At 40.5% G+C, this 18195-nt stretch overlaps 1 protein-coding gene and 1 non-coding gene across 2 annotated transcripts in view; both read left to right on the top strand.

Annotated features, from left to right (window-relative positions):
- The first annotated feature begins 5284 nt into the window (after positions 1 to 5284).
- On the top strand, positions 5285 to 5391 carry LOC145773044 (U6 spliceosomal RNA). Its single transcript, XR_014289464.1, has one exon. It is a non-coding gene; the product is annotated as a U6 spliceosomal RNA (small nuclear RNA).
- Positions 5392 to 12574: 7183 nt separating this feature from the next.
- The window catches only part of LOC145772438 (histone deacetylase 4-like), a 38304-nt gene continuing 32683 nt past the window's right edge, over positions 12575 to 18195 (top strand). Inside the window, exons 1-2 of the mRNA XM_082584317.1 lie at positions 12575 to 12631; positions 13161 to 13262. Of these exons, the coding sequence (XP_082440443.1) occupies positions 12575 to 12631; positions 13161 to 13262 (159 nt within the window). The remainder of the gene's footprint in view (positions 12632 to 13160; positions 13263 to 18195) is intronic.

Here is an 18195-nt window from a genome sequence, read left to right as displayed (position 1 = left end):
ACCGTACTCGTTGACAGTAAAAATAGAGTGTAAAAAATCAGTCATTTTGAGTACGTAGCCTATATTTAAACCAACAGAAATTCTCTAAATCCAGCAAAATTAAAAAAAATCCTAACAAATAAACTTAATTATTCATACTGTTACAGCTGGAAACAACAAAAAAGGACTATTATCAATAATTGTCTAAAATAACACTGCTGGGCGATGTCAAACCAACAAATCAACACAACAAGCTAACACTGCGATAAACCATGGACAATGGGACATTCAGGCTAAAGTTTGTTAATAAGAGTTTGTCAAAGCAGCTTTTTGTTGTTGAGAGAATAGAAAGCGAGAAAAAATACATCATACTTGATTGAACAGATGCATTTAACTATTGAGGCTATTTTCACAATATATGGTAAGAATAGCCACTGTGTTCTTTTAATGTAAATATTACTAGGAAGTGGCTAAATCTAAAATGCTTTTCGCCATGCTGTGCAATTAAGAAGCTTTCGAAAGGGCGCCAGTTCGACACCGCTCAAGAGCATGCGCCTGTATCTTTGGCAGGACAGTTAAAGGCATGCCTGGAGGTGGACAGGAAGATTGGCTTCCTTGTCTTCCCGTCCACTTAATCTAAATCTTCAACCACCAGGTGTAAGCCTGGATACGACAAACAAAAAGAGCTTTGATTTGTGCCAGTGTATCCAGATAAAAAATTGTTCCAAATTTGGAGAAATTTTTAAATGTGAAAAACTTTCTAGGTTAGATTTGCTCTCTGTCAAAGACTATTTAGAATTTTCCAAATCACAAGTTTTTACTTTTAATTGGCCTTAAATTTTTTTTCAATTTGGGTAACTCTTATTACCGGGTAATAAGGTATTACCGGGTATTACCTTACTACCGGGTAACTCTTATGGTGAAAAGTGTCAAAAATATAGCCATGTCCTTATTATTGTTGTTGTAGGGCAGGCTACCTATATATTAAGTTGACACTTTTCTGTAAGCATATACTTAAAGACAAGGAAAATGTGATATAGCTGCAAATACCTTGTTTAATTCAACAACTTATTTCTCCTGCATGGATAACATGGAAAATAGCCATTATGAGAAAAAGTTGGAGAAAATGCGCCAGCAGCATGAAATGGAGAAACAGGTACTAACAGCCCTCGAAATTAGCTTCCATCTACGACAGCAAAAATATTGCCGTCGCCAAATCAACAAACCTTGGATTGCGGCGGCAATTGCCGTATGCTTTAATCAAACGAAATTGTATGCGCTTCTTCTTCATCGTGTGTCACACGGCTGTAGCCCAGAGCATCAGGCAAGCTATTTTATGCGCTGACAATGCTCTTGTGAACTGTAAAAAGTTTGCAACCTTGCAAATACTGGCTTAATTGTTACGCAAAAGTTATTCTTTCATCAAATGCTTATTTTTTTACCGGTGTCGTTGCGAATATAAAAAGTGGTACAAAATTGGATAAATGGTTCTTTGGCAGTAAAGAAAAGTAATGATTTTGATCATATGGCATCGCGCGTTCATAAACGAGCAGCTTTGCGTCTTCCAGTATTCCAGTGACGACGCAACAACCTCATCCTCCGATACAGCATCCAATAATTCCGATTCTGACTAGTTTTTTATCCAACAGACCTTGTGTTGCTCGCAGTATCCCAATTGTGCCGAAATTATGTGAGTGTATATGTAAATCGAGGCAATCTTCTCGCAAGGAGCTATTGATTTGTTTCCGGTACCTGATTGAGCAATTAACGTTATTTCATGATAATTCAACGTTGCTAGATGTCGAATTAATGTAAAACAAACGTAAATTTCTTATTGGGCATTGTTGTTGCGCGATATAACCCGCCGGGAAAATTAAATCGATTTGTGCTGACTCGAGCGTTAATTCAACCTAAAATTAACTTACTTTCCCCCCCCAATGTCTTATTTAACATCAGTCACCGTAACAGCGTGCGTATCTTGTTGCTCGCTTTATCGCTACTTTTGGCATTATTACATCACAACAAATCAAACAGTGCGGTCATGATAGACTATTTGATTATTTTTCAGGGTTGATCTCTAAGTGGTCAAAACTGGTTTTGACCACTAAGCGGTTTAAACCTGGTTGTAACCGGTGAAAACTAGGTTTAAACCGGTCAAAAGTCAAAACCCAGAAAAGATTTTTATGTAGTGAATGGTCGGCTACCTGGGCTATGGGCTATTTAGGAAATATAAAAGCAGTTGTGAGTAATGACCATTTTGATATGCAGGCCTCGAAATAGCTGGCGGCCATGGCCACCTCAACTTTCATTAATGGCCGCCAATACCGGCCTGTCAGGCAGGCAAAATTTGTTGGAATAAATTCTTGTAGTTTAGTTGGCTGTGCAAATTGTTCATCGTTCTACCAAGCATTTTTTGGTTTATCAGAAACTTATTTTTAGAATTTGAATTTTTGTTGGAATAAATTCCTGTACTTCAGTTGGCTGTGCAAATTGTTTGAATCGTTCTACCTGGAAGCATTTTTTTGGTTCATCAGAAACTTATTTTTAGAATTTGAATTTTCTCAATCATTAAAATAACCAACTGATTGACATATCAAAAAAAAACAGAAAAATTGAATATTTTTCGTTCCAAATCCAGCATTTAGGTTATTGTTGATCAAAACAAAATATAGTTGAACATCATTACTAAACATGGAAGGTAATATTTTTAATTCAATTGAAAAGCAACTTGATTAATACACTAAAGGAGTTTTGACCAGTGATAGGTGGTCAATACTGCCCGGTTTAAGCCAGGTTTTAACCGGGCGGTTTAAACCGATCAACCCTGTTATTTTTTTCTCTTCTTGTTTTACATGTTTTGGTGCAATTTTTTTGTAATAAACGTTCACAGCAATTGCCGAGGCAATTTCAACTTGCCGTTTGGCCTCGTCAACGTTTTTGCGAAGTAAAAATATGCTAATTTTGAAGACTGTGTGAGTGTTCACAGCAAGTAAAATAGTCCGAGGTGAGGTCTTAGTGCGATGTTTCTGCTGATTAAACTCCCGCTGCGAGTAAATCAAACAGGAAGAAATTTTGAACAAATTTTGTCCGAATTAAATGCTCATTTTGCGACGGCATTTTTATTGCCATAGCATAATGGCCATTATGACGTTTGCGGCGGCATTTACTACGGCAATTGCCGTGTGCCGCCGCTAATTTCGAGGACTGACTAATGTCAAGGTGCTTAACAGTCAAAAGTATGACTGTACTGTGTAGAAAAAACCTAATTGACACAATTTATGGCATTCTGTAGGCTACACTTCATATGTGTTAAACAAATTCCACATCAACATTATTGTTCTTCATACCAGTCCATTGCATTCTTACTTTTGACATACATTATAACCTTTGGAGCTGGTGTACAAGTTTCCACCTTGGTCATAAATGCTATGGTATGAATATTATGTCAAAGATTGGAATCGACTAAAACATATCTCTGGTGAAGTGTGTAAACAGCATTCAAGTTGTTTATGTCTTTACTAGTTTACCTTTACTATTTTCTAACCCTAACATTTACCATAACTTTATCTCGCGAGCTCGAGACATTTGCTCAAACCATGACTGTTTTAATAATGAAATCAATAAATTATCTTCATGGTGCTAATCATGATCCGACTTGGTTTTTCAATAAGGTTCTGAGAGGGTTTTTGAATTCGGTATCCACTATGTTTCTGGTTGAGGAACCTGATTTCAAGAACTTTCTAGCAATTACATATATTGGTAAGGGATCCAAACTTTTTGCCACAAGTTTGTCCAGATTTATTGTTGTAAAATTTAATGTTAAAATAGTGCAATTAAAGATCTTATTAGAAACTCCCAAATTATAAAGCCTCAATGGAGTCTTTCGGAATTGTGTGTAAGTGTCTGTTCGAATTTGACACCAAGATTCATGAATCACGATTCACGAGGTATTAATTATCAAATCTTTCAACCCAGGGCTCGTCAGGTAGTTATTTTCTGACGGAGCTTGGTATCTATTAACCGTCTTTGATAAAATTGTTACGTGTTGTGTTTCTCATATTTTTGCTTTGTTTGTGCCACTACCTTATGTTGTGCTTCTGTCCATCTTGTGTGGTGTCCGACGTTTTCTTTGTAAACAATTCTTCGTAAAGCAATTCTTCGTAAGCAATTTTTCGTAAAACAATTCTTCGTAAACTTAATTCTTTGTAAAACAATTCTTCCCAAAGCATTTATTCGTGCATGCAATGAAGATTTGATGTATATATACGAAGAAATGCTTTACGAAAAATTCTTTTACGGATTTCATTTCACCAACAACTGTTTACGAACAATTGTTTTACGAAGAATTGCTTACGAAGAATTGCTTTACGAAGAATTGTTTACAAAGAATTTGCTTATAACCATCTTGTGTAATTTTCTTGGGCACTTTTTTAAACAATTAATTTTACCTCAAATACTTGACTTGTTGTGCTTTCTTTCAGTTATTATTTTGTTTGAGCAAGTTAAACAGTTTCTCAAATGTTTAAATTAGACCAGTATTTGCTGTGATACTGTATGATCCTTTAGCATTTCTTTTACAATATTTTTTATAGGCCTGAAAGAAATGGCCTAAAGCAGGGGTCACCAACCTTTTTTGCATGCGGGCCACTTTGGCACTAAGGAGAGCTGTGGCGGGCCGCACTAATAAAATGTTAGGTAGGTTGACTCTTATGCTAGAGAAGAACGCATTTCGTACCCAGTATCCAGCGTTACATGTTGTTCATATTTATGTTAGAATACCGCAGCAACACAATTAATCGAACAACGCTACTGCCAGGCCAAGCTCCTTTTACTTGAGGCTTAGGCTACAACACTTTTGACTTCTTTAACAATGCCTAATAATTGAGGCCACTTGTTTTGCGCACTTATAGCGAGGCGAGCGGTTTCATCAGAATATTCATCGCCAAGCAAGAGTGGTGTTGTCACGTCGCTTCACAAAAGATATCTTGCAATTAACAATTTCAGCAAACAAGGAAATGTTTGACACATCGCAATACAGGCAACAATAGTGACCTGCAAACAGATCAGCGAAAAATAGGCTCCAATAACAGGAAAAAAGAAACCAGGCACCATGAAACAAACGTTTGTGGAAATCACCGAAAAATCGTAATTCTATCGTAATTCATGAGCAGTCTTCCCTCTAAAAAAGCAATGAGTTTGTTTTTCATCCTTTTTGTGAGAGTCTATAAAACCGTCTTTCTTTGACAACTGCCACTTTCGGTGCTTATCAGCGTGGCAAGAATTTGCTGATGAACAACATTTTGCAGTACTTGCTTCGGCAGTACATATGCTAAAATTGTAACGACACAGAGAAGATTAGCATGGCCCCTGCGCAAGGATGACACGCAAGATCGTGAAGCGTTCCATATTAAAAAAAAAAACATTTGCAGTACTAAGCTAAATATTTTCATAATACTATCAGAAAAGGTCTTTAAATTTATATATAATATTTTGACAATTTATTATAAATTGAGTTGGCACACCGACCTATTTTGCACCAAAAACTTGCATAAAGAGAACACTGCTCGTGAAACACAATAACGGTGAAACGCACACTAGTGTTTACATGACATTTGCAAACTTAAAATGAGCAACCTTATGTTCACAGACAATTTCGAAATTCGAAAACAGACGTTTTAATCAGCCACTGGGACAATGTGGCTGGACATCGCATTGGAATAACTTTAAGCAACCCCCATCTAGAACTATAATCTGATTGTTCGGTCGATGGAATCATATGCAAAGCGAAAATATGCTTCCCGGAAAGTATTTGTTGCCTTCGTGCTCTTGAGCTCCTCAAGAAAAGTATTTTTGGGTATACTTCTATGCTACTGCCTTCCGCGGGCCGCAGCGATACAGCGTGGCGGGCTGCATGCGGGCCGCCAGTTGGTGACCCCTGGCCTAAAGGAATAGCCGAAAAAATAAATTTGGTCATTTTTTATTAAATTAAGTCATTTTTATGATGAAAATGTTTCCTTTCAACTGACTTGTACAAACCAAAATTTGCACTTTGTGACTAGCTACAATATCAAGTTTCTTGAAAAACGTTGTAGTGTTATCTTAGAAAATCTAGAACAGACAAACGTTCACTAGCAAAACTCCAACGTTGTAACACCTGGCCGGCAGACATTTTTTAGGAAGTGGCTATTTTTCCACTATCAGGTGTTGCCAGAGTTAGGATTAAAGTTAGGAAGGGTTAAGGTAAGGGTTAGAGTTAGGAAAAAGATAAGGGTTTTGATCTTCCCAGGACTAAAAAAAATTTTCAAAATACAAGTTTTTGTTTTCAACAGCTTTAAACTTTTCTCAAATTAGGGCAGAATTCCTTATCTGGCAACACTATTGAGGCTATTATTACACCATAGAGTGTAAATATAGCCACAGCCCATTTTTTATTGTGCACTAATACATGTTCCTAAATAACGCAAACCAAAAATACAGTACAACGGAATACAAACAAGTGTTTATATCCAAACAAAAAAACATGTTACGCTCTAAATGTTTGAAATTACAAACTGATTCATTGATTCAACTTTTCAACAATTTCACTGCTCAAGTTGTAGGATGCTTGCTTGGCGCTGCTGTGTCAGTCAGTGTATGCTGCATCATAATTAAGCGTTTTGTAGGGTTACTGAAAGACTGAAAGGGTTAAAGGCAAATCTTTGTCACACCATATAGGTTATGATGTTTGGTGATCTCAAACTCTTAGTGTGGCACCCTGTAGTGTTTCGGCTTTGTGATGTCAATGTCTGTAGGTTGTGCTGATTATTAATATTGATTGTAGTTCAGTAGGTGAATGCGTGCATTGTGCATGGAAAAGTTTTTGCCCATTTTGTCTGCTGATGGAGGAAAAGTAGATATTAAATTTCATACTAACTTTGAAATAAGTAAACATTAATTTTTTTCATCAATTTATCATAGTACACCAGCTCCTAAAATTTTATGGCTAGATGTTGATACAAAAACAAACCTGTTGTCCACTGTGTGCTCTTGATTTCAAAATATTTGTATTACCGGTACCATAAAACTTGAAACAAATGCTTTTTGTTCGACCAATCAGTGCCATAGTTTACCCCAGAATTAGTCAAAGTACTAGGCCTCTTAAGCTCATGGTAGCCATCCATTTCTTTAAGTGGCTTCTGAAACTACCTCGTGGTAGGCTGTGTTTGGGTCGCCGACTTCCGCAAGCCAACATTGTTACACTTCATTCCATTTGAAACTGTTTTTCTCAACTCGCATTCCTTTCAAACTTTTTTTCCACTTGCATTTGCATGTCAAACTTTTTTCTTTTCACTCACATTCTTCGTCGTATGAGCTGTTCTTCTGGACTATATGTTTGGGCATGATGTCATCAGCCACTCGACAGTTTCGTCATCCAGGGCCTTCAGTCCAAGCGCTCCATGTGGTGGTTGATGGATTGGGCAGTCATGGACGACATGATCTACTGTCTGGTCTGTGGCGCCACACTCGCATCCCGGTGAGGGAGCCAGGCCCCATTTGCACATGTCTGAACGAAAGCGACCGACGCCGGTTCGTAGGCGGTTAAGCCGGACCCACGCAAGTCTTGCGAGGGACATTCCCGGAGGGTGGGGATCGACGTCGGGTAGGAAATCACGGAGTCGGGAGGTGTTGTTTTGCCACTCCATGTTCCATGTGTAGTTCGTCCAGTGTGCCGCACTTATTCCAAGATCTTCAACGTTGTTCAGAAGCTGTCGTGCGGCGGGCACAAATGGGCGTCTTGATTTCAGTCGCTGCTGTCCTCCAGGTAGGCGCTGGAATGTACTGTGGAGGAGGTGGTCGGGGTCCAGTGCGCGACGAGCAAGGGAAATCATGGCTCCTTTACGGCGAAGCTCAGCAGGTTGGATGCCTGCAAGGATGGGAAGGCAGTCCGTTGGAGTGGGACGCAGGCATCCAGTCACAGTGCGTAGTGCGTCATTGATGGCGGTGTCAATGTGGCGGGTGTGAGAGCTGCGGCACCACACTGGTGCGCAGTACTCAGCGGTAGAATGGACAAGGGCCAAGGTAGCTGTGCGAAGGGTTTTCGCATCAGCTCCCCAGCCGGAACCCGCCAGCCGCCTCAAAAGTGCAACGCGCGCAGATAGTTTTTTGCGCAGTGACTCCAGGTGTCGTCGGTACGTGAGTGACCTGTCCAGGGTTACGCCGAGGTAGGTGGGTTCGGCGCAGTAGGGGAGGTGTTCGTCATCGGTGGTAATGTTGATCTCACGTTTTGCTTCCTTGTTGTTTAGGTGGAAGGCCGCCGACACTGTCTTTGCCTTGCTGAGCTGTAGCTTCCATTTCTGGAGATATGTTGATATAGTTGACATGTCCTGGCTTAGGTTCCTCTCCATTGACTGCCAATCTCCGGCTGGATGCAGGAGAGCCAGATCGTCTGCATAAGCATACTTCCTGGAGATGGTGTCAGGCAGGTCATAGATGTAAGTGTTAAAGAGGAGGGGAGCCAGGACAGAGCCCTGTGGGACGCCGTTCCTGAGTCGACGTAGTCTACTTCGTCGGCCGCTACCGGTGGAAAGGGTAAAGCTGCGGTTTTGCACAAGTTCCATAATCATATGGACCATGTGCCTGTCAGGAAGGAGACGGAGTAGTTTGCAGGTAAGGCCGCTGTGCCATACAGTGTCGTAGGCAGCCGTGAGATCGACAAACACGGCGCCAGCCTTCTTTTTTGCCGAGAAGCTGTCCTCGATGTCTTGGGTCATCAGGGTGACCTGGTCTACAGTTGATCTTCCGTGGCGAAAGCCGGCTTGTTCCCGAGGGAGCTGAGGGTCTATTATCGGTTCGACACGGGCGTAGATAAGTCTTTCGAGTATCTTGAAGGGGATACAGAGCAGAGAGATGGGGCGGTAGCTCTTCGGATCCCCTGGGGGCTTCTTCGGCTTTGGGACTGCAACCACTAGGGCTCTTCTCCAGATTCTTGGGATGCGCAGGTGACGCAAGCAGCAGGAAAGGAATTCTTTTAACCAGGACCTCATAGAGGGGGCAGCTTGGAGTATTAGTTCCGGGCATAGGTGGTCAAGGCCCGGGGATTTGCCTGGCTTTAGGTGCTGGAGGGCGGAGGCAAATTCTTCTGGGGTAAACTCACCAGAGATGTTGCCCTCGACAGGTGTTGGGACCTTCCAGAGGTCCGTCATTTCCTTGAGGACGGACTTGTCTGATTCACGGTCTCTCGTTCTGTGCACTCCATTTTTCACAAGTTGTGAGGCGATGGCATTTGCTGAAATGGGGCATTGGCGACGAGAGGCACGTGATCTGCCAGTGAGGTTGTTGAGTGTACTCCAAGCTGTGCGGCTGGAGTGCGTGAAGTCGATTGAGTCTATGGCTTCTGTCCAGCGCTTCTTCCTCTTTGAATCCAATCTTGCCAGCAGGGCTGTTGCTGAGTTGGTGGTGGCGGTACCCTGGGGGGAACGGAGGAAGTCGCGGTAAAGCCTGTCGCACTCCACATCCCAGCAAGGTATGTAGTTTTTCCGTCGACCTCGCGGGATGGAGTCTTTTGCCGCAGATATGATTGCATCACAGAAGTCCTGGTAGGCTTCATCCACTTTGATGGTGTGTGGGGATGGGAGGTACTGCGTAGCTTCGTTTGTGAGGAAGCTGTAGTATTCCCAGTCGGCCTTTCTGAAGTTCCATCGCTTGACAGGCTTGCTCGGAATAGGTGTGGCAAGCAAGGGGGCCGTGATTAGCGAGGGTCGGTGTTGAGACCTTGGGAACTTCTCTAACACACGTCTGTCCGGCTGGCGATCATCGGGGTCATCACTTGCGAAAGCCAGGTCTGGGTTCGTGCCAGTGTTCCAACGACCGGAGTGGAAGCTCGGTGCGCCCTTAGGATCGTGTAAGAGGGCGAGGTTGTTGTTGGTTGCCCAAGCGGCCAGACTATCTCCGTCGTTGTTGATGGAGTTGTATCCCCAGTCAGTGTGGTGGCAGTTAAAATCGCCAGCATAGAGGCTGGGGTGGGGGAACACTGGGATGGCTGTTGATGTTATCCGCGAAGGTGGGGGCTTGTAGACATTGACGATGTTGTAGCCTGCTACATCTACACAAAGCCACTCGATCTCCGATTGAGCTTGGGATTGGTCAACCAAGGACCAGCTCAGCCGGTCATGGACAAACGTGGCGAGGCCGTGTTTCCTGCTGCAGGTTGCGCCTGCGAGTGTGAAGTTGGTTATTACCAACTTATCCACAGATGTACAGTGAGTCTCCTGGAGGAGGATGATGAGGGCTTGATGCTTGGTGGCCAGGTGCTCGATGATGTTGAGCTTGCTGGCCGTGATGCCCTCGGTGTTCAGCTGCAGTACGGTGGGTCGTCGGTACTTTTCGACAGTGCGAGCACTGCCGTGCCCTGAAAAGGGCATTTTCCTACCCACCCTGCGCTGAACAGTCTCATTAGCTCTTGTTTGACAAGCTTCGTTTCGCATACGTATTTTGTATAATTTCGTATGTTACTGACGGGGGGGACCACGTGAAGGTGCTTGTCTTCCTCCCCATTGAATATTGAAATACTCACATTGAATATTGCTAATAAAAGTTTCACAAAAAGACTGAGCATCAACCCTAGGGATTGTAGATCATAGGGATGCGAAACTTTTGGCTTATCCGCAACACTAGGCTTATCCGCAACACTAGAAGGGTTACGTTTTCATCCGCTTTTGGCTTATCCGCAACACTAGAAGGGTTACGTTTTTTTCTAATTTACAAAATATTTTACTTTTTATGGGTTATATAAGAAGAGTTAAGTTGGTTTTAAAGTAATTTAAGGTTTTTAGTTGAAAGCAAGCCTGCAGTAAAGCGTAAAAAAAATGTCAAATTGGCAATTGACCCTTCTAATGTTGAAGGAACAACGGAGTTGCGCGTCCTGTAATGTACCGTCCCTAATCAACCCAGGCCTCGCATGGCCTATCAGAGTTTCTTCCCAGTAGGGTTGCAACAATGCAACATTCCCGGGAATTTTCAGAGCCAAAACTTTCCATGGAAATTTTGGGAATTAACGGGAATTTTGGGGAATATTCGGGAATTTTCGGAAACTTTCAAAACAATCTTAATTTGATGTTGAAACAAGAAAATAATGGCCTTATACTGTTTAGAATAAAAGTACTATGTATAGCCAAACTAAAATACTTAAGAACATACAAACCCATGGTTTAGTTTAATAACTTCAAAAATAAATCATCACCAATCTGTTTTTTTTACAAAGAAAAACAATACTGAGTCAGTTACAATGTGGTTGTTCTAGCTGCTGCTGGTTAGCATCTCCTCCTGCTCGGCTTCTTCAGATGATGCACTAATGACTGTTCTGGCAGCATCATCGACTTCAGAGTAAACTTCAATTTGAGTTGACTTGTCTTCACAGGGCTCAAACAATGCCAACTTTGACCTGACTGATACTAGTTTTTTCACCCTTTTATTTGCGAGCCTATTGCGGACCTTGGTGTGAGTGTTCCCAAATATAATCAGTATTTTTTGAAATATTGAAAAAGTGTGTGCATAAGCCTCATTCTTAATTAACACCAAGTTAGTGTTTATAATAAATTGAAGAAAATAAGAAATGCTTAAGATAGGTTTATGATATTTTTTCTAATTGATGAAATATTTAACAAATGTTTTAAACATAATAAATGCCAAATGAGAATTCCCAATATTCCCGGGTCGTTCAAAATTTCCGGAAAGTTTCCAGGAAAGTTTTCAAAATTCTCGGAAACTTTCCACCTGTTTACAACCCTACTTCCCAGCGACCAAATTCTGGGGCTCAGCAGCACAAGTAAAAAGTCCGTGTTTTTAAAAATCTGTTAATTGTTATCGTGTTTTTTCGTTCATTTGGGTAAGAATAGTGTCAACAAGGCCATGAAACATATTTTCAGTTATAAAATGCACTGCTTCTCAAGTAGGTAATGGAGTCAGTCCTCAAATTTTTATAGGTCGACTCTCAGACTTATTGTGAAACTTTTATCAGCAATATTTCTTGTCGGTGTGTGGGAGACTTTGCCTTGTTTGTAGAAAAAGTTTAAAATACTAACGTGACCAATGGAGTGGAGAAATGTTGTCTTGCAGAAACCCGCGACCAAACATGGCATACAGGCTTGTTAGTTTTGGAGGCCATTTAATTACTAGGAGCTTAGAGGGTTGACCAACTTGTGGAAAGTTGAGGACTAGGTTTGCACCTACGTTGGAAGTTCAGTGCATTTAAACACAACTGTAAATATTTTTTACTGTCTTGTTTGCATTGTTTTCACCTGAGTGAATCCAAAAACATGATATTAAGTTAACTGTCTTAATGCTTATTTGAATACATGTTAAGTTTCTGGCGTGAAAGTACATTTTGCTGTAATAGCGAATATTGTATTTTAGTTGCCTATCATGAGAATTCGTCAGCTGGGAAGTAACTCTGGTAGGCGGGTATGCTACTATTCGGAGAATCCGATTCGGAGAAATCGGTATTCGGAGACAGCCTTTTTCGGAGAACAACCAGTAAAATTACAGTAAAATTCAGTGAAATGACAGCAGCATAATGTATATTGAAAGGAATTAGCTTACAATAGAGAAATGGATGATAATGAATCAAATGAATGATCAGTTGATCACCTTGAAGAGAGCTGAAGAACATATCATGGTACTTGACATAAATAGTCGGAAGACAAGCTGTCATGTTTCCATCAGGAGAAAGAAAAGTAGTCTTATAGTACAAGTGGCATTTAGACACATATGTGCAAATGAAAACGATATTGTGGAATAAAATACAAAATTCTGTAAATAAACAGAAGGCGTCGTGGGATTTTCAAAAAATCTCCGAAAAGAGCTTTCTCCGAAAAAAGCTGTCTCCGAATCGGGATTTCTCCGAAATGGGCCATTCCGCTGGTAGGCCATCTTTGGTTACCAAGAAAATAAAGGAGTTTACAGGTCTGAAGTATGTTTTACCATGTTTCTGAAATTTCAAGATGGTAAGTTTTTAAAATGCTTCAGAATTAAGGTAACTACTTACTAGGTCATATCACCTTCCCCTTTTTTTTAAATACAAAGGGTTGCTGCCATTCTTCTCAGCTGTGAACTATTCATTGTGATAATCGCAATAGTTTGAATATGATTTTAAAGTTGCGTTACAGTTGTCATCAGTTATTTCAATGTATCGGTATGTGTTGCAGGTGCTTATGGCCCAGTTCCAGTATCAGAACAGCTCAATGCAGCAGCATCATCAGTTGCAACTGCAGGAACACCACCAGTTGCAACTACAGGAACATCTCAAAGTTTGTGAAATATACTAATGGTGCTGAGAATAAATGTATCTTTCCAAGCTGTATGTTTCAATTGTGATTTTGTATTAGCATCATGCAAATTTATTTTTTTTCCACTAGTGGGTGCGGTCTGACATTGTCAGCTTTATTCTTCAACCGTTCTTTTTGGATGCCCCATTTCTCTTCCCATCCACTTTCAAAGCGATTGCTTTCCTTCCTCCTTAGCACATGCCTATAGGCCCTATATCATATTATTCTATATGGACAAATGCCAGGTCTCATCCACTGAAGAAAGGACAAACGGATGAAGCATAGTTTCCCTATCTATCTCTAGTGCAGGGTTCAATAAACTACGGCCCGCGACCGGAACCGGCCCGCAAACTGATTTCATCCGGCCCACCACGTGCTGCGGAAATAACAGCTGCACTTTGCCTTTTTGTGTAATAAAGACTTCTTTGTTAAAATTGTTCATTCTTAATACAGACAAAATCAGTTAATCGAATCACCTATTTGCCAGACGTATTGATACGATTATACGATTGATTTGTTTAACCAATTTACTAAAAAAAAGGTTTATTGTGAATGGGCGTAATTGTTGGGAAGATGTCTGTGCTGACTAGGCTGCAACGCACATTACAACTGATACTTCCTACAACTGTTTACAATTCTGGTTAAACTTTAAAGAGTTTACTAGTTCTGTGTTACATAACACTATGTTGTATGTTCCAGCCAGCAAAACTGGTCCTTTTTACATTGATTTATCATCTGCAGACGTTGAAACAATGTAAAAAAGACCAGCTTTGCTGACTTGGCTGAGCAGGTATGATCAAAGCATTTTTCTGCAAACTGCGGCAATCGGACTTCTTTTAATCTCACCAATCTATGTGACGTCACAACGTGAACTTTGACGTTTCTGATTCAAGCGTGCTATTTTTAGCTCGTACCAGCTGTGTAGTTTTGAGCACTGGCGCCGACTTACGGGGTTACGGGGTGGTCACGCCACTCCGTAACCGTTATGGCGGGGTGGCAGCCACCCCGTTTACATTACTTACTGCAAATAAATGTAATTTGAACGGAAGTTTAAATCTTTTTTCGATCATTGGTTTTCGCTTCAAGTCAACGTGAAGCAAGAGATGAACCAATACAGTATTGCGAACAAAATGATTGTTTTGTCACAAGCATGATACTAGCGAAACATCAAGCAAGCTACGTGAAGATTACGCAACACGTGGCTGCAAGTTTTTTCCTTGTTGTTGTTGCGATCGTTTTATTTGTTACTTGTCATAAGTCATTGTTACGTTAGGTTTACAATGGGATTTATTAATCAATAAAATACGATCTTTATATTGCCTCCCTCAAAAATCTTTTTTGAAAATTTTTAAACTGCTCATAATATCGCTATAAATCATGACAGCTATAAAATACTTGGAAATAAACTTATCTAGATGATTGATAGCTCCACTCCCTAAATGAATATCTATTTTCAAATTTCATTAGAAAAATGCAATTTTCGAAACTTTTTGAGTTTTATTTAAATAGTGCACTTAGTAAAGTAGCAGTTTTAACGTTCTGCAAATTTACACGTTTATATGATTATATTCGAGGAAAGCTACACCCCCTGCCAATTCCCAATAATGAAAGCAACCTTTTTCAATTACTCAAGATTTTGCATTTTGAATTATTTTTCGATTTCAATTGTAGTGTACTGTCATCTACTTCATGCTTTAATTTCTACTTTGTTATCTACTTCATGCAATAATATTGCGTGTCAATGCGTAACAAACTGTGAGGCGGAAATTTATTGGTCTGACATACTGTAGGAGTTGCTTGTTACATCATAGAAAAAAATTACGAAAAGTCGTCCTGTAAAAGTCTGAGGCGAGAATTTATTGGTCTGACATAGGAGTTGCTTATTACATCATAGAAAATAAAGAAGACATAAACCCAACGCTTCTGCGTCTGGAATTGCAACAGCTGGAAAGTTTTCAACAGCAAACAGATTTTTGTTTCAACTATGTCGCAACTGCTTGATCTATTTGCAAGCAATGAAACAATTTCATTAATGCTTCCAAACGTGGTCTGCGTTGTGAAAATATACTCATCGTTGCCTTCCACCACCTGCGATGCAGGGTGATCATTTAGTGCACTCAGGCACATAAAAACCTACTTGCGATCTACCATGACGCAACAGCGATTGAACCACGTTCTAATTTTAAATGTTTATCAAGCTGAAGCTTCACGGTTACAACTTGACCAGTTGATTAGCAGTTGGATTGACAGAGCTGCTGTTCGCAAAAATACTTTTGCCAAATGTTAAGTGTCAGACCAGCAACGTAATAATAAAATTCACGACATACCTCCTGTGCTTTGTTTTAAAGTTGCTTTGTAAATTGTCGAGCTACCAATCAGGTGTGAAAAGACAATTGCATCTACGAAACACGCTTAGTAAAAATCAAACAAAAACATGCAGTTTGATAGTTTTTAGGTTGCCATATCGTGCTACCGCCACCCCTTGCAAAAATAAAAGTCGGCGCCTATGGTTTTGAGTATGGAACGTGGCCTACAAAAATAGTGGTATGGTAGAAAAACACGGCTCACACTCATTGTTTTGAAATCGCAAAGTTTTTTTTTCAAGTCTTTTGCGCTGTCTGGTAAAATAATTAATTTGCAATGTTCTTCAACTGAACGAAACTGCACAAATGAAATTATGCAGTGCATTTCACAAAAGTAGGCTACTTTTTTTTCAGCAATTTAAAAAAAAATTCTCCAAAGGTTTCTGGTAAAAACTTTTGGGCATGCTTTCCAACACTTCCCTCTTAAGCCGAAATAATTTGTCCATGTCCATTCCTTGGAAGGCCAGTCGCCGACGGATGACGTCAAAAGCATTTAAACTTCTTTAGTGTGATTATTCCTTTTGTGTGCTCTTCTGTTTTAATGAAACCCAGCTGTGCGAAAATTCAAGGTTCTTTGTAGTGCGATGTCTAGCACATAAGATTATGGCCTGGGATTACAGACACTTGTCTTTGTTTTGAGCGCATGCGTCTGTCTCACCTTTGCTTCATTTCGCCTTTGAACATTGCAGACAATAATGCAAAGCAAAAAAGAGACATTCTCTTTTCGCTAACGAGTATAATTATACGATTAAATGAATGAAGTATGCAAACTAGAAGCAAATCCTGATGCTTTTATCCGACTTATTCTTTTAAGCGGTATAGTCAATTGGGGTAATGCGCAGCCATTTTAAACAAACTTTGCTCTCATTTGGTCAAATTACACCTTAGACAAGCCAGTTTTAACTTTTTAAGTGCCTTGCTACTTGTAGATCAATTGTACTAAGAAGTAGGTCAAGTGCGCCTTTCGTTTGTTCTCGAGCGAATTTTCGGCATCGGTTGCGCAATAATCGCGTAATTACGAATGCGCACTGCTCGTTACGCTAAAGCGTACCGCGCAATCGAATGCGCAGTTAGCCTGCATTATAATAGCTTCGTGCCCTTGCAGTGTACCACCAGGCAAAATCGGGGAAGAGAAACTTATCAGTGTTATAAATCTTTGAGTGCACTACCGTATAAGCTTTTTAATTCTCCAAAAATTTACGCTGAATCACCACACCAAGTAACAATGACAAATGAGGTTTAATTGGCATCAAAATTAAATACAACATTATCAGGTCGAAAATTCTTTCTGGAAACTGGCGAAAATTTGGTCACGGTCTTGAGATTTCACGATCGCGAAAGTGTTCTTTATTTCCATGAAGTTTTTCACCTTCCATCTGTCACCACGAAGAACATCCACTTCTGCTTTTGCAATGACATTGCAAGCCGGGAAAATGTCAATGTCACGTTCTAAATGCTCGGGTATGCTTTCAAAGACGCCTTCTACCCCACTGCGTGGTTTCAGACAACAATCGATCTCTAGACTCGAAACAGGACCGTCCTCTTCCGCTAGAAATCGACGCAGTGCCCGTCCAATGTATAGAATGGGCTTTTTTTCAGATATACAGTATAGACGCATCCAAACCAACACATCTTTATCTCATCCTCTTTGACTGGAGGAGATATTGAACGCCAAAATGACTTTAAGCAGACTTGGGTGTCATCAGATGCATCCGCCACAACTTCTTTTTCGTGTACTTCGGCTTCTTTATCAACTTCTTCAAATAAACTAGTGCAGACACGCCTGGTTTTTTTTGCCTGGTTTTCCTGCCTCTCAATTTCCTGAGAATATGCTTCTTCGGTGATGACGCGTGCCCTTAGGTTCACCTTTCTTCGTTTTTTTGGGGTTCGATCTTGGGGCCCTTTAATTTTGTCCAGAAGAATCTCTTCAAAGCTCGTCTGTGCTGATTTTGGTGTTGATGTCTGCAAAGACGAAACTTTGAATCTGCTCCACGCAGGCCTCCATTCGTAGCCCAGACCAGGGTCGCCTGGTGGTTTTTCACCTATAAAAAAAATTGATTATTTCTAGGCATATTTCCATTTTACAAGTAAGGGTATCCTGTGATTAATATTTTCTGGTGTTAATAAAAATAGTTGTAATATTATTTTATTGAACAGAAATATGTATTACGTCGATATTTATTTACCTAATTCAATGCAATTAGCACAGCTGCATTTTCCAGTTACATACGAAGTGCTTGGCTGCGCTTCCAATGCTTCAACAGGGATAGGCGATGGCATGGCATTTGTAAGCTTTTTTGGAGTAGCTTTAGCAAGCGCCAGCTCCCACATTATTTCTTCAGGTTTGTTTACAGCAACCCAATTTTGGTACCTTTTCAGTAGCCGCTTGTCTATTCTCTCCAGCGGGTATCGTGATCGGTCAACAGGATAAATACCTGTTGAGTCGAAGCTGCTGACAACATTTTCGTTTGAAAGGCAATCACACCAAATGGAACATAATTTGTTGACAAAGGTTGACTTTCTCATTGACTTTCCATCCCCCAACATTTCAG

Source organism: Aplidium turbinatum, chromosome 6 (assembly GCF_918807975.1).
Source record: "Aplidium turbinatum chromosome 6, kaAplTurb1.1, whole genome shotgun sequence".
Taxonomy (NCBI): Eukaryota; Metazoa; Chordata; class Ascidiacea; order Aplousobranchia; family Polyclinidae; genus Aplidium; species Aplidium turbinatum.
This window is presented reverse-complemented; position numbering and strand designations above follow the sequence as displayed.